Below are 16,360 nucleotides of genomic sequence, written 5' to 3'. Positions count from 1 at the left end.
TCACCATCGGTTGTGGTAATTTTTTTGAATACAGGAACAGTTTTTTCTCCCCACAGGTCATCTCTCTCACAAACACTTAACAGCATGATGCAATAACGGACACTTATGTAAATATGACACTTTGTAATAGCCCCCTCTGGTCAAAATGTCTCACGTACATATCTACGATGTGAACTACTTCTTTTTAAACCAGATATGCAATACAATGTACAATTAATACACATGCAACTTCTGTATACTGGTTAAAAATTATTGTTGTTGTTATAATTAAAACAAGTACATAATATATTATATAATAGAGAATAGATAAATATATATAGTATATATTTTTCCATCCATCCATTATCCAAACCGCTAATCCTACTCTCAGGGTCGCGGGGATGCTGGAACCTATCCCAGCAGTCATTGGGCGGCAGGCGGAGAGACACCGTGGACAGGCCGCCAGGCCATCACAGGGTGGTATATATTTTTACTAAACTTAGCAAAAAAAGTAAGGAAATTTGAGTTTGGTAGATTATGTCTTTGTTGTAACAATGCTTCTTGGCAATAAATCTTATATCAGGGCACCTGATTGTCAGCACCTGGGGTACCAGAAGCTCAACACAAGAGCCAGTAGCAACAGCAAAATAAGCTGTTTGGCATTGGCAGAGAAGATTTGGCAAATAGTTCATGGGCTCAACCCACATACTCAGCTCTGCTGCTCATCCCACAAATGCATGTTTCTTACAAATGTGGCATCATATTGCTAAAATTAGTATATAATATAGTATATAAACATAATGAATTAAAAAGTCATAATATATACACATAAGTTATTAATTATTCAGCCATAACAAAACTCTGCATAATAGTTACATACCTGTTGTGCATACATACATACCTCCAGTATTCTATCTATTATTCCATTTATTTCTTTTGATTTTCTTTTTTTTATGTGAGTGATACATGCAAGTACTAGAAGTTTCTGTAAACTGGAGTCAAATTCCTTGTATGCCTAAATACACTTGGCCAATTAAGTTTATTCTGATTCTGATTAGTAAACTTGCTCCACTCGCTCCAGATTATGCCATGCAAATGCAAAATGTAAACAGGGGCTTAGCCAGGACACTTTTACTGGGGGGGGGGGCAGCTGGGGCCAGCCATTTAATTAGGGTGGCACTTGTCAAAACTGCTATTTTAAAACTACTTTCGAAGATTATGGTAGCCCTTATAAGAATGCCATGGGTTGTGTATAGCCAAAGGGTTTGGAATGGTATCGTTCATCTAATCTACATGTCCCATGCACGGGTGTTAATGCAAGGGGTATGGTTTAAGTGTTGTAAAGTGTAAAGACCGAAGACAGAAATGTCATTTAGTATTTCATGCGCAATTTCAATTGCATGAAGGGGAAATGTACACAATGAAGCCAACATTTCCATATCCTGAACACACACAACTAAATAAACTGCATCACTTGGACTTGCCATGCTGCACTTACACACTCTTGCTTTTATACTTGGATTTACACAAATATGAGCCCATTGGGCTCCTAACTTTAGTGGCAAAGGACAAGACTTAATAATGGTAGGCTAATAATAATAATGCATGTATTTCAGCTTCCATTTGACTGTTTCTGTGCAGGCGTTTTTTTGTTTTTTTTTACCCACTCGGGACAGGGGAAGGGGGGCGGCGGGGCCAGCGGGGGGTGTGTGTGCTCTGACCAATGGGGGCCGTGCCCCCCCCGGCCCCCACGTAGCCACGCCCCTGAATGTAAAGGTTAAGATCCTCTCCTCTTGGACAATAGTAAGGTTTACTGCTTTGAACTCCATGGCCTCTCAATCAGCACTGGGCCCGTAGCAGCAACTGGTGAAACTTGAGGCAAAATCTCTGTGATGGCCCTCTTGCTTAAAATGTTTCTTTTTCCATCCCTTCATTGTATATCAGATTTGCAGCCTTCCTTATTAAAAAAAAAACCAAAAACAAACCAAAAACTAAAACCCACTATTGATTTGAGTCCAGGTTTTATGGACTGAACCAAGAATCTTACAGGCTGCCCCATGGCCTCTGACCCTTCTCTCTATCTAGATTTTAGAAGGCCAGTTTATTTGTATAGCACCTTATCATCGCAGAGGTCATTCAGGGAGCTTTACAGGCAAAAGACAAGAAAAGAAAAAAAAGATTGTTCTGCTTTTTCAACATGAGCAGAACAAAAATGGCTGCTGTCATTGGCAGTGTTGTTGTGACTGACTGACGTCTTTGTTGGCTCTACCCACTCTCCTTGCCTTTGTCTGGTAACTCTATGTAACGGGGCAGTCCTATGGTGTTCTATGCTGGTCAGCCTGCTGCACGCCCGTCACTCTCATCGTTAGTTCTGCGTTGTGTTCTAGTTGAGTGGGGCCCCAGGTGTTGTTGGGGGGGGGCCCTCAGTCTCTCATCATCATCATCATCATCAAGGAAGGAGGGGGGACACACAGGACTCTATTTGGCCCACCTAGCCATTTATTTTATTTTCTTACGGACGTGGGGGTTGAAGCTCAACCACTGCCCGGACTTCACTCGTGTGCGTTAGAAGGAGAAACCGTTCACGGGACTCCGATGTAAGAAAGGATAAAACAAGTATTTTATCCCACAGCTTGCAGTATCTTCTTACAGGGATACTCAAGGTTACGTTCTCCTCAATCAGCAAAAACTGTGCTACGTTAAGAAACACGCGTGGCTCGGCTCGATCGCTGCTTGAGACTCCTTCCACAAAACAAAAATGGCCTCTCCCGCGTTCCATCTTCCGTGTACCCACAAGACCTCGCTCTTAAAGCGACAGTACAGGTATATGACGGTCGTTATAAAACATACATAAAAGTAAATAATGACATAAAATAAAATGTAGTAAACACAAATAACAGCACACAGACAGGATTTGGTGATATTTCATACTTAAACAAAATAAAAACATTAATTTTAACCTAGTTACATTTACACTAAGACCGTGGCTTAGACAGAGAGAGAGAGAGAGAGAGAGAGAGAGAGAGAGAGAGAGAGAGAGAGAGAGAGAGAGAGAGAGAGAGAGAGAGAGAGAGAGAGAGAGAGAGAGAGAGAGAGAGAGAGAGAGAGAGAGAGAGAGAGAGAGAGAGAGAGAGAGAGAGAGAGAGAACTTAAAGGATATTGAGAAAATTTTAAGTCAAATTGTCGAACGTAAAAAAAAACTTTGTGGATATTCTCTGCTTGACCAATGAGACTGGAGAGCTGCTGTTAATGAGAAAATAAACAAAAAATCTGATGCCTCTTCTTCTATCTCCATTAGGTCATCTTTACCTACACAGGTGACGTTTTTGCTTCCTGTTTTTGTCATGTAAAGAGACCTGATTGGATAAAAAGTTGGACAAAAGATGTGAGGAAAATATGACTCAGGTCACAAATAAAAACACAACTTGCTGTACATTCTGATAATTGTGATGTCACATAGCGAATGTCATGTATAATAGATGAACGAAGCGCCCTCCTCTGCCTCTCTCTCTCTCTCTCTCTCTCTCTCTCTCTCTCTGTGCTCTCTCGTGGGCATAATGATGCGATTTCCATTGGAAAATGTCACCGAGACAATGACATCAACATGCCATTATCAAAGTCCACGAGAAACTAATTCAATAAATTAATCATGCAGAAATCCTCATTATGCTCACTTGTTGCCTGCTGTCGTAACCCAATATTTGTTCTTCGCGCGCGCGCGTGTGTGTATGTGGATTGTGGCTGTCATAAAGCAACACCCCTCCTCGCAGCCTTCATGTCTCCACGACTGACTTTCACTTCCTTTGCATTGCACTGATAATGATCACCGCTTTGTACTCTCCATGGCACCAACAGATTGTTTTGCACCTTCAGGTCTTTCTCTCATATGCTTGTGCAGATGATCTTCTGGCTTGAACTTGCCAAACTGATGATTTAAAAATGAGTAAGCAGCGAAAGGGAGATACATCTGTACGCATGCTCAATAATCCAGGTAATAAAATAAAATAAAAGTTGAATCAGTTCATCTGGACACAACGTTTACTGACAGATCTTTTTCATCACTCATCTAAGTCTAAACTGACTGCAGGCATCCCCACCCTTATAAAAAAAATATAGCGGCATAACGATTGAAAACCACGACCAGTTTCATATGCAAATTATGGGTGTGAGCATTAACTAGAGTTAATGTTTGCAATCACAGCATTATAAGGTGGTGACCGATGTACATATGAAACTGGCCGTTGGTTTCGATCGTTATGCCACTGTATTGTTTATAAGGTGTGGGGATACCTGCAGTCAGTTTATTTATTTATTTACCCCTCCCTCTTCTCCCCAATTGTATCCGGTCAACTACCCCTCTCTTCCGAGCCGTCCCGGTCGCTGCTCCACTCCCTCAGCCAATCCGGGGAGGGCTGCCGACTACCCACACGCCTCCTCCGATACATGCGGAGCCGCCAGCCGCTTCTTTTCACCTGACTGTGAGGAGTTTCGCCAGGGGGACGTAGCACGTGCGACGATCACGTTATTCCCCCCAGTTCCCCCTCGCCCCGAACAGGCGCCCCGACTGACCAGAGGAAGCGCTCGTGCGGCGACCAGGACACATACCCACATTCCGTCTTTCCACCCGTAGACACGGCCAATTGTGTCTGTAGGGACGCCCGACCAAGTCGGAGGTAACACCGGGATTCGAAACGGCGATCCCCGGGCTGGCAACGGAATAGACCGCCACGCCACCGGACGCCCCTGCAGTCAGTGTAGACTGAAAAGGACACTTAGATGAGTGATGAAACGTATCAGTCAATAAACGTTGTGTCCAGATGAACTGATTCAACCTTCTCTGATGGAGACATAAGGTTTTGAAAAGTCATGCACTATGTACCAAGTACACTCACTACAGGAACATAAAGTACTGAGAATTTTAATCATCATCCATCTAGTAATAATTGATTTTTGATATTCCCAGTGTCCTTCGCAGCTTGTTCGAAAACAGCATTAGTATCCACTTTGCATGCTTGACATTCTGTTCATCCGTGCTCCTTCATTTATGGTTGTTCAATAACCACCTTTACCCTTGGCACTAACTTTATCATGACAGACCAGAATAATAAACTAGGCTATGGGCTCTGATAATACACATTCAACCAAATAGCCTTCCTTTACTTATTCAGCTCTCAACTCAATTTTATTCCATTTCATCCATTAATTCTGCAGTCAGACAGAATATTGTGCTTTGGGTTTTTCCTCTGCTGCAGTGGGATAGCAGGTAATGTGGAAAAAGCCATAAGGCTCACATATCCAACATGTCTTTATGCATGCTCAATAATCCAGGTAAGGAAATCACAGAAAGTTGAATCAGTTTTCCAGATGAAGTGATTTAGATTTCTGTGCTACATATCCAACAGTTTCTCATTTGGTAGACAGAGTATAGGAAAGTTTTTATGAGTTGCTTTTACAATGTGGTAGTCATGCTTGTGGTCGACATCTAAGACTGGGCATGGCATTGTTTCACAGATTCCCCTCAAAGACTCCCTAAACAACACATAAGCATGCTTTTTCAGGATCAGCAGTGGGTCTAGAAATCACATGCAGCAGCAAGCCTTCTGTCACAGGGTCTTGCTGAATGTTTTCAGTCCATGTGAATGACCCCCCCTCCCTTCCTGTGGGTCTAATATAGTGGGCTGGTAGTATTCCTGATGCAAATGGACACACGAATAGAGTATTAAGTACTCCTCTGAAGGCCAACACAGGGCAAACCAAGAGAGGTTTCAGGTCAGGTTTGTCACCTATGTGCAACTTCTACAAAATGCATGCTAGAACTTTGGTAAATTGTGGCTTTTGCTTCAGATTATCGGGCCATTGTTGTTGTAAACCACAGCAAATAACAAGAACAAAGCATTTCTCTCTGGAGAAATTAAAAAATGCTGACTGACTGATGTGTCATGATGTATTATTCCATTCTCTTTAGGGTAAATGTTGGTGAGGCCAGTAAAGCTCGACTGTTAACATCAGTACAATAACAACATTTACATGGTTTCACATGGTTTGAAATAACCCTTTTTCCATCACTTAATAAAACAACTGTAACAATATGTCCTTCGTCTTCTTCTTCTTCTTCTTCTTCTTCTTCTTCTTCTTCTTCTTCTTCTTCTTCTTCTTCTTCTTCTTCTTCTTCTTCTTCTTCTTCGTGGTTCAAGCCCTTACATAATGATAATAATGATGGTAATAATGTATGACTTTGTATCCATTATTGTCATTACTGTAGTACAGTAACATAATAACAATGACAATAATAATGCCAATAAATAGTGACAATGCAAATAAAGATAGACTGTAGTTCAAAAATAAATTTGGTCTGGTTCATCTTGGTGACACAACTATGATTTATGGTATATGGTCTCAGACCTGGAAACTTTGTTCTAGTTCTATTCTGGCTAAAGATCTGATATAATGTAGTCTAAAGCCATTTCCTGGCATTTCCCCCTCTTGCTGGGTTGGTGCCTGGAAGACTGAAAAGGCCAAATGCCTGACTTCTGCTTACAGCCTTCAAAAGGGGAAACCCTTATTCATAGACCATAAGCCTACCCTGTGATGAGATATAAAAACAGGTAACTGAGCACCAGGCACGGTTGAAGTTCAGTTTTGGTTGCCACTGGATATGCATGACCAGATGTTCCTCTCACCAGTATCAAGACCTCACAACAAACCTCTATATTTGCATCCCCCCCTGCCCCATTATTGTTCTAGCTCCTATCCATATCTTTGATCCCATCACAAAATGAACATAGATGAACACAGGTCCGATCGTGAGATTCTATGTATGACACATACACGCGCGCATGTGCACATGTCAGTTTTGAGATTTAGAACAATTTCTCGTATTTGTGTACTTTGGTAACTAAACAATGTTAGACATGCAGTATCAGTCCTTCTACCTTTGCATTTCCTATCATTTTCCTATCAGGCTGTGAATGGCAACGTCCAAGCAATTGATCATCTGCTGATGTTTTACATGGTATGTGACCAACTGATTGCTATGATATCAAATCAGTACTAATACTTATCATTCCGGCGGGATAATTTTCATTAAATGTGTTCTTCAAAAATGATTTAGGATTTACGCACGTGTTTTTAAAAAAAATCTGTGTCTGTTTTTGTAATTAGTATTTTATACTTAGTTAGCTTATCTCACAGCTGGTATGGCTTGGTCAGCGTACGTACAACATCAAGGGGCGGGTCCAAACGGACGCAGCCTTACGTCCAATCACGTCGCTTCCGTCACTGCGTCGCCGTTCTTACGTTTTCTCAGATCTGTAACTAAAGCTAACTGGGATGGTGGCCCCGAAACATGTCACACTTCCCCGGGGGTGACACTCACACCAGAACCGGAGATGGGATTCTCCCTTCGGTTTAAAAAAGCGAATTGAGAGTTCGGTTTAACCGCAGTTCACAGCAAAGCTATCACGCTCTTTATTTATTTATTCAAGAGAAGATGGCGGAGTTCTCGCCTGTCCTGCCGATGCGGGATGGAGGGGTACGGTTCGGCCAGCCCATCTTTCCCCGGTCCAGATCGGGTTCCGAGTCAGAAAGTGAACTATCACAGAGCCTGGCCCGAACCAAGATCCGGTCCTACGGGAGCACAGCCAGCGTTACGGTTTCTCTGGGGGAGAAATTCATTGAGCATCGGGTTACTGACAGTGATACGCTGCAAGGGATCGCTCTCAAATACGGTGTCACGGTAAGACTGATATAAGCTAGCACGATAATGTCGTTGTGATGTTCACCTTGACTTTATCTGATAGGAATATTAAACCACTGGATATACACTGTACATTTGATTAGCTGTCAATGCATGTGAACATTGTTTGCATCACCCTGTATGATAAATGGTAACTCCGCACAACATCAAGCCTCCGCTGGCTTGTGTCTAGGCGTGGACACCCCCTTTGCTTTTATCCATGCATATGTGAAAGTAATTTCACAGCCTTTTATATTTTGATCCTTATTAGTTTATTCTACATGCATCACAACAAACGTTTAACACGAAGCATCAAATTCACATCGAGGCCCGTTAGAAACCAGTAATAAGGCCGTTCCAAGTGCTCTGAAATGCTTTATGATGTCGGCTTAGTATGGGCAGTGATGGTCAACCCAGTAAGAATATAGTGTTGATCATTTAGTTGGAATGGGGTTGGTTACTTAAACTTTGCATTTTCTCCATGTCTAGCGCAGTATTGTGCTGGGCAAGTATGAACCCCTCACCAAAAAATAACAGCCTAGAACTAGGCAAACATTGTACAGCGCCTTAAAGTGTGGCAGGACAGTTTTCCTCACAGCTTTGTTGGCGTGATCAATTTGTCAAGAGTTTACATAGATCGGTTCGGTTGGTTTTCCTCTTGTATCTGACGTGCCATATTGTTCTCCACACAATACCTTTGCACTACACACAAGACCAAAGCAAGTGAAATCAAGTGAGAGGATCATAGATGAACTACTTCTCACACCATTCATGTTGCTGTCTCCCTTGTATTTCAGATGGAGCAGATCAAGAGGGCCAACAAGCTGTTCAGCAATGACTGCATCTTCCTGAGGAACAGTCTTAACATCCCTGTTGTATCGGAGAAACGCTCCATATTTAATGGACTGTCTCTTGAGTCTCCCGACGGGGATGGGGAAGCAAGCTCACAGGTACCTGACTTTCCCTGTGTGACACAGGATATTGAGGAACCCTCGCCACCCCCTTCTCCACCCCATGAGGACTCCAACCCCCTCCAGACCCATCCAGAGGAACTGTCAGCCAAAGACTTCTTACATAGACTGGACTTGCAAATTAAACAGTCAAAACAGGCAGCGCGTAGGCTGAAAGAGGAGGAAATAAGGTGAGGTGAGGCCCAAGTGCCTGATCAGTACATATAGACACGGAGAGGGAAAATATGAGGTCAGGCTGAGAACATGCCTCAGTCAACTACTACACCTTTTTATGTGTGCAGAACTTACCGGGCATTCACATTTATTATTACAAAAACTATGTAAATGACAGGTCACTTAGTTCTAATGGCGATAGCGAGCAACAATGACAGGTTGACACCAAGTGTGGTGACAATGGAAAGTTGAAAAGTGTTCAACTTCATGCAAATGTGCCATGACATGTAGTCATGACAGCTCAAGTGAACCAATATTAGGGCTCTTGTCTGTGAGTCCTATGAGAAATGGATATTTGGTTCCTACTCAACTTTCGTTTCCAATGGAGAAGTAATTGATCACTGCAATTTCTGCGTTCCAGCTTCTTGGGATCCATAGTTGCTAAATACAGATATGACACACAATATTTATGCACTGGCAAAGAGTCCCTTCAAGACATTAATAATCAGCAGCAAATGAATTGATGGGGCAGATACCTAAAACCAAATCATAGTGGCTGACAAAATAATCACATTGAAGGGCATGAAAACATTGCCTGGTTGGATAGCTATGTTTTTAGTATAAAAACCTGAGCAACATCAGAAAATAGCAATTCAATTGGAGCTGGCTATGTAAATTTGTATTCAAGTACAGATAGATACACCTGGAAGCAACAGAATCTGGGAGACAAAAGTAATATTTGTCGCTTTTGTAGTGATAAATGTGAATGCTGGGTTAGTTTCCTTGAGACCTGCACATTTATCTGAAAGCCCCTGACTGATAACCCTCTTCAAAAGCAAGAGTCCCCATTGGCCCTGTCATTCTTGTTATATAGCTTGGCATCCAATCAGACTGTTGTTCTGAGTGTGGGGTCTGAGACTCTCCTTAAACTGATGCAGATAATGAATACCTGTCAGTGTTAACTAGTGCCTCTCTCTTTTAGCCTTTTCAGCGTGTGAATGTCTATGGCTTATGAATGCTGAGTCGTGTCCCTGGCAAACTGAGTGTGTGTGTGTGTGTGTGTGTGTGTGTGTGTGTGTGTGTGTGTGTGTGTGTGTGTTTGTGTGTGTGTGTATGCATGATTATGTGTGTATTTTTCTTTACTTACAGAAAAGATGCTGAGAATGCAGTTTTAGTTTATTCAATTTTTGCTTATGTCCAATGCCTACATGTCTATGCCTGTCTATCCAAGAGCTTCAGACTTTTGATATTGAAGCTTTATCTTAGTAACAGTTTCATTGTGTTAGACTTCATTGGTCAACTTCAGCATGATAACCTCAAAGGAAAACCTAATTGCCAATAAAAAGGCGAAATTGAGGAAGCAAGACAATAGTGGTTTTGGTAAGAGAAGCAGAGACGGGAAAAGTCAAAGGGGAATGATGAAAATAGGAACTGCAACAGGTTTGTGTGAAGCTGTTGTAGTAGTCACCCACATACCAAATGATATAGCAGTGAGGTCTTCAGAGGGAGATCCAGCACACTGCAGTGCTCTGAATCAGGCCTGAACACATCTTACTGACACTGCGTGTTGAGACAGAGGACACTCATATCCACTCACTGCTTAGATGGTTTGTCTGGCATGCACCCATTAAAGGGAGAATCAGGTCCAGTCAGAAATACCGGTTAAGCCAAGACTGAGTCACACTGCAGCAGACAGATCCCCTTGTTTTCCACTTCTGACTAACCATCTATCTAAATGCCCAGCTGAAGTTGCAGGATTCAGTGTTTTGCATACTATGCAGTAGTTCTCCATAATGGATGCAAGGCAATCCTATAGCAGTTTCAAGAGCAGCTGTTATGCTAATCCCCTTTCTGGTGTTCTAAGGATATAACCTGACCTTTCAAAACCATGTTAAAGGATTCTGAGGTCTCTCACAAGGAAGTCGGGGCAGGGATTCAACTGTAAGATGGTCTTATAAGGGCTCACATTACAGCTTGAAGATGTGGTGTACTATGTCATCCATAAATGATAATGCCCACTGCTACCTGAGAGAATCACCAAAGATCGTACACTACCATAGCATAGATAGTTCAGCAACAACTGAATGATATTGTAATTGCTACTTTGTCATAGACAATAACAATTATGCAATACTTTGATATTGTGATGTAGTGTTCTTTTTTCTTTTGACTGCAGTAAAGGTGGAATTATTTCCTCAAAGGCAGTAAATTAAAACTTAATTTGACATTTTTCATGATATTCATAAACTCCAAGAATTTTTTTTTTAATTTTCATAAACACAAGAGGATTTAGCACCATTACTGAATCCGAAACTGTGAAATGTAAGTTAATGCATTCAATGTATGAAGCTGATGCAATGAAAACCACTGCGTTATGCAGTTCCATTATGTTTATATTTCATTAGTTGCTGTCGCCATCAGCACAGTGGATCTTAAAAATGCAAATTTGGAGGCATCCAGGTGGCATAGTGGTCTATTCTGTTGCGTACCAACACAGGGATCACTGGTTTGAATCCCCGTGTTACCTCCGGCTTGGTCGGGCGACCCTACAGACACAATTGGCCATGTCTGCGGGTGGGAAGCCGGATGTGGGTACGTGTCCTGGTCACTGCAGTAGCGCCTCCTCTGGTCGGTCGGGGCGCCTGTTTGGGGGGGAGGGGGAACTGGGGGGAATAGTGTGATCCTCCCACGCACTACATCCCCCTGGTGAAACTCCTCACTGTTGGGTGAAAAGAAGCGGCTGGCAACTCCACATGTATTGGAGGAGGCATGTGGTAGTCTGCAGCCCTCCCCGGATCGGCAGAGGGGTTGGTGCAGTGACTGGGATGGCTCGGTAGAGTGGGGTAGTTGGTCAAGTACAATTGGGGAGAAAAAGGGTGGAAAAAAAACAAAACACAAATTCAGGTCAGTCCATCAGGGGTGAGACACTTCCCTGCTCCATACCTGTGTGCTGTGGTTTGCAGGGCTTGAGGAAGTCATTTTCGACAAATCACGTAACTTTTTCACTGAGGACAGATAACTGATGAAATTAGAGGAAGTAAAGTTCCTAGTGGAAATTTAAGAACAGTGCATCTTCATTGTACACCTAAGCTGCAAATGTTTGTACAATTCAAACAGTTCTCTATGTGTACACACCATTATCAGGACTCAGAAGGGCGGTACGGCACAGAATCTGATCCTGTATTTCCCCTATCTAGCTACGCAGCATCAAATCCTAGCCCCCCCCCTCCCTTTTACTCTTTTAGCTGAAGCCTTTATTCTACAGACATAGACACATTATGTTTTTAATAGGCGATTAGATGTGCTTGCTTATTAGTTGACGGTCTACTGTAAGCCAAGCTTTGTGCCCAGGCTGAATCTAAGACTATTACCACAAAGTTTGGCCTCTGAGGCCAGAGTGTGTTAACTCAAACAAGAGACACACTCCATTGTTTTCACATGGCCCGAGAGCAAACACAGAACGCATGCCAGTGTAAACTAATCCATCAAGTTACGAGTAACTCGGGGATTTATCCACCCCATTTTCATTAGTTTTTCAATTCAATTCAATTCAATTTATTGTCATTAAAAACAATGTGCGGGCACATGTTAAAAATGAAATGAGGGCTGTGGCTTCACCAAACAGTGCAAGACAGACACAGATAAACACAGCAAACACAATATAAGATATACACACATGAAGACCAAAAGCTAAAAATAAGTTAAAAGAGAGCTGGAGTACAAAATATTTAAAAATATCTACAGACATTCAGTGGGTAGCCAGGTTCAGGTGGGCAACAGCTTGTGGAAAGAAGCTGTTTTTGAGCCTGGTAGTGTGGGCTCTGAGGCTCCTGTAGTGCCTCCCATAGTGCAGGGGGGGAGAACAGTCCATGGTTGGGGTGGGTGGGATCTCTGCTGATGCTCAGACCCCTTCGAAGGCAGCGTTTGTGATAAATGTCTTTTATGGCTGGGAGCTGGGTACTGGTGATATGCTGGGCCGCCTTGACGATCCGCTGCAGAGCTTTCTGGTCTACTGAGATGCATTTACCGTACCACACTGAGATGCAAATGGTCAGGATGCTCTCTATGGTGCAGTGGTAGAAGTTGGTGAGAATTTTGGGGGGCACTCCTCAGCCTCCTCAGGAAATGCAGGCGTTATTGGGCCTTTTTCACAAGGGCCTGTGTGTTTAATGTCCATGAAAGGTCCTCGCTGATGTGGACTCCAAGGAATTTAAAGATGGAAACACGCTCCACTTCCACCCCATTGATGTGAATGAAGGAGTGGCTGCAGCTTCTAGACCTCCTGAAGTCCACAGTCAGCTCCTTTGTCTTCTGCACATTAAGGACAAGTTTTTTTAGTAAGGCTAAAATAAATGTGTGTTCTTCTGCCTACATACTAAGACTGAGTCCATCCTGCCTTTGCCTCTCACCACCCTTTGTTCATGTCTGAGTTTTGAAGTGTGTGAAGGCTTTTTTTACACAGAGGGCCTGCAGTACCGCTGTAATGAAGACTTGTCTTTACACTGGCTTTGTTTTTTTCACACTGAACCAAACAAAAACGGCATGACGCCGCCACAGTGTGTGATTTTACATGGCATGCCAGCGTTCTGGAAGCAGAGGCGTCACGATGTGTAACACGACAGCGTTGGCTGTCCCATCCTGCCTGCTGTCCCTTTTGCACAGATGTCGATTCGGCTCTGTGACTACCTCCACTGCCGGCTTAACCCCGGAACAGCACTGATCGCCATTCTGTGTTTGTACGTTTTACACAGAATGCTGAGGCAGATTAATGGTGCAACGTTCCCGCCTTGAAAAGGCTGTGTAAAAAGCCTTTGAGAATCAGAGAAGGTCAAGGCCTGATGACACTACAGTGAGCTCTCATCCTGCCACCATGCTTCCACTTTCTATCCTTGCTTCTCTTAACTTTCTCCTCCAAACTTTTTTTTTCTTGCCCTCCCTTCCATCTTCAGTAGCCTATTCATCACATTCCTCATCAGCATCCTGTTACCTTTATTTTACCAGTGGGACTAGCGCTTTAGGGCGGCACGGTGGCACAGTGATTAGTGCGGTTGCCTCACAACAAGAAGGTCCTTGGTTCGAGCCCCGGGGTAGTCCAACCTTGGGGGTCATCCCGGGTCATCCTCTGTGTGGTGTTTGCATGTTCTACCTGTGTCTACATGGGTTTCCTCGTACAATCCAAAGACATGTAGGTCAGGTGAACATGTGAATCAGCCATACTAAATTGTCCCTAGGTGTGAATGTGTGTGTGTGTGTGTGTGTGTGTGTGAATGTGTGTGTGTGTGTGTGTGTGTGTGTGTGTGTGTGTGTGTGTGTGTGTGTGTGTGTGTGTGTGTGTGTGTGTGTGTGTGTGTGTGTGTGCGTGCCCTGTGATGGACTGGTGGCCTGTCCAGGGTGTCCCCCTGCCTGCCACCCATTGACTGCTGGGATAGGCTCCAGCATCCCGTGACTCTTAAGTCGGATAAGGAAGGGTTTGGATAATGGATGGATGGACTAGCACTTTAAAAGTGCAAAAATTAATTTCATATGGTTTGTAAAAGACAAATGTCTAACTGGATGATGAAGCTCAACACATCGATATTATACGTATATTGAGATGCTATTTTAGGACCAGAAGACTTGTCATCTGTGATCAGCACAGCAATGCAGGTAGCTGCCTGGGTTAGCCTTATCCATTTTTCATATAAGCTCACCTAAACACTTATGTGATCAATTAATTAGAAAATAGGGAGAGAGTGAGGCTTGCGGGTAGTGTGGCGGTCTATTCTGTTGCCTACCAACACCGGGATTGGTGGTTCAAATCCCCGCGTTACCTCCGGCTTGGTCGGGCAGCCCTACAGACACCGTTAGCCGTGTCTACGGGTGGGAAGCCGGATGTGGGTATGTGTGCTGGTCGCTTCACCGGCGCCTCCTGTGGTCGGTCGGGGCACCTGTTCCAGGGGGAGGGGGAACTGGGGGGAAATAGCGTGATCCTCCCACGCGCCATGTCCCCCTGGCAAAACTCCTCACTGTCAGGTGAAAAGAAGTGGTTGGTGACTCCACATGTATCGGAGGAGGCATGTGGTAGTCTGCAGCTCTCCCCGGATCAGCAGAAGGGATGGAGCAGAGATCAGGATGGCTCGGAAGAGTGGGGTAATTGGCCGGATACAGTTGGGGAGAAAAGGGGGGGGTGAGTGAGAGTGGAAGGAAGAGCGACAATGGAAGAAATAGAACACACAGGGATACTGGGTGACGGTGTCAAAACTGGTTTTGTTTTTCTCCATTGTGGAAAATATCAAACTCATTAAAGTTGTGTGTATTGTGCTTGTTTGCAGGGACAGTGAATCCGACTACACGGCCCCCACTACATCCTACCAAGAAATCTGAAGGACAAGTCTGTTTACCGTGAAGCCTTGTCACGAACACAGACACAGACACAAACACACATGCACACAATTATACATCTCAACCTTGTCGCATCTATCTTTTTATATTTTGCTTTTACCAAAACGAGGATGTACTGAGGACATCCTCTTTGCCTTTTGTCCGTTGGTTTGTGTCATGCTGTTGTCCCATCATGGTGTTATTATGCATATTGTTATTTTTGCTGTTTTGCATGGTTTTAATCGGAGACATACAGAGCAAAATAATGCCTTGTCAAAGAAGCATCTTCAACATGTACCCAGGCATGCTTGCAAAGCTACTGTATAGCAAGCCCTGCTGCCATATAGTTACATGCACACATGCAAACACATGCACACACACTCCATGTGAAGCAAAGTCAGGAGGATTAGCTTGATAGACCTGCTAACAGCATCTGACGCTCTAAATCCCACTCTTAAAATAGTATCAGTACACACGGAAAACATATTCGGTCCCTCCTCCCTTGTGTTAGACCTCTGAATGAGTGACTACTCCCTTACCAGAAGCTGTGGATGGACTCAAGCCTTTTCATTTGTCTTATTTACCTGAAAGAAGCTTTTCTTTGGGAACAGAAGGGACTGTTTTTGTTTTGTTGTTTTTTTGTGTGTGTGTGTGTGTTTGAAGTGTGAATGTATTATTTAAGTGTGGAATACTGTGTCTGAAACAGCTGTTTTACTGTGCTTATTTTACATAAGTTTTTTTTTCCGAGGGAGAATAAATATATATTTAAAGCAGACTTGACCAGTTTTGTGTGTTTGTTTTTTTTTTCCTCCGTCACTGAATTGGAGGTGTAAATGTGCGGTTGAAGAGAAAGGTGGCATCAGCCCCGGTTTTAATGCCCCTTCACAAGTCGAGTACACAGGTAAATTAAAAGACAAAATTTTTTAATTGCTTTTACATTTTAGGAAAAAAAATCAAATATTTACATTTAAAAATACTTCATTTTGCGTCTCTAAAGACATGTAAATGCTTTATATACTGAAACATGTACTGTAGAGGGAAATGATACCATCATCACCTGCTAGCGGGTTCCAAATAAATTACAGCAGAAAAACAGGAAAAGAGGATACAGGGCACTGACATGATACTGAACAGATATATTTTTGGTAGAGTCGAAAGCAAG

The 16,360-nt window shown here is 43.2% G+C and overlaps 1 protein-coding gene across 2 annotated transcripts; it reads left to right on the top strand.

Annotated features, from left to right (window-relative positions):
* The first annotated feature begins 7,322 nt into the window (after positions 1–7,322).
* On the top strand, positions 7,323–15,967 carry lysmd2 (LysM, putative peptidoglycan-binding, domain containing 2). 2 transcript variants are annotated; one of them, XR_008810170.1, is made up of 4 exons: positions 7,323–7,714; positions 8,512–8,855; positions 13,021–13,175; positions 15,150–15,193. XR_008810170.1 is itself a non-coding variant. In XM_056279000.1 (3 exons), exons 1-3 carry the CDS (start codon positions 7,469–7,471, stop codon positions 15,199–15,201), a joined length of 642 nt encoding a protein of 213 aa, XP_056134975.1. In that variant the 5' UTR covers positions 7,323–7,468; the 3' UTR covers positions 15,202–15,967. The 2 variants fall into 2 exon arrangements, 1 of the variants encoding a protein (XP_056134975.1); XM_056279000.1 differs by lacking the exon at positions 13,021–13,175 and having other exon boundaries at positions 15,150–15,967.
* The last annotated feature ends 393 nt before the right edge of the window (positions 15,968–16,360 follow it).

This window comes from Lampris incognitus, chromosome 4 (assembly GCF_029633865.1).
Source record: "Lampris incognitus isolate fLamInc1 chromosome 4, fLamInc1.hap2, whole genome shotgun sequence".
In the NCBI taxonomy this organism is placed as follows: Eukaryota; Metazoa; Chordata; class Actinopteri; order Lampriformes; family Lampridae; genus Lampris; species Lampris incognitus.
This window is presented reverse-complemented; position numbering and strand designations above follow the sequence as displayed.

Excerpts from the sequence above, each read along its gene's own strand:
- lysmd2 (XM_056279000.1), top strand. The coding sequence starts at position 7,469 with ATGGCGGAGTTCTCGCCTGTCCTGCCGATGCGGGATGGAGGGGTACGG. Across the intron at positions 7,715-8,511 it reads CTCTCAAATACGGTGTCACG|ATGGAGCAGATCAAGAGGGC; the intron begins GTAAGACTGATA and ends CTTGTATTTCAG. Across the intron at positions 8,856-15,149 it reads CTGAAAGAGGAGGAAATAAG|GGACAGTGAATCCGACTACA; the intron begins GTGAGGTGAGGC and ends GCTTGTTTGCAG.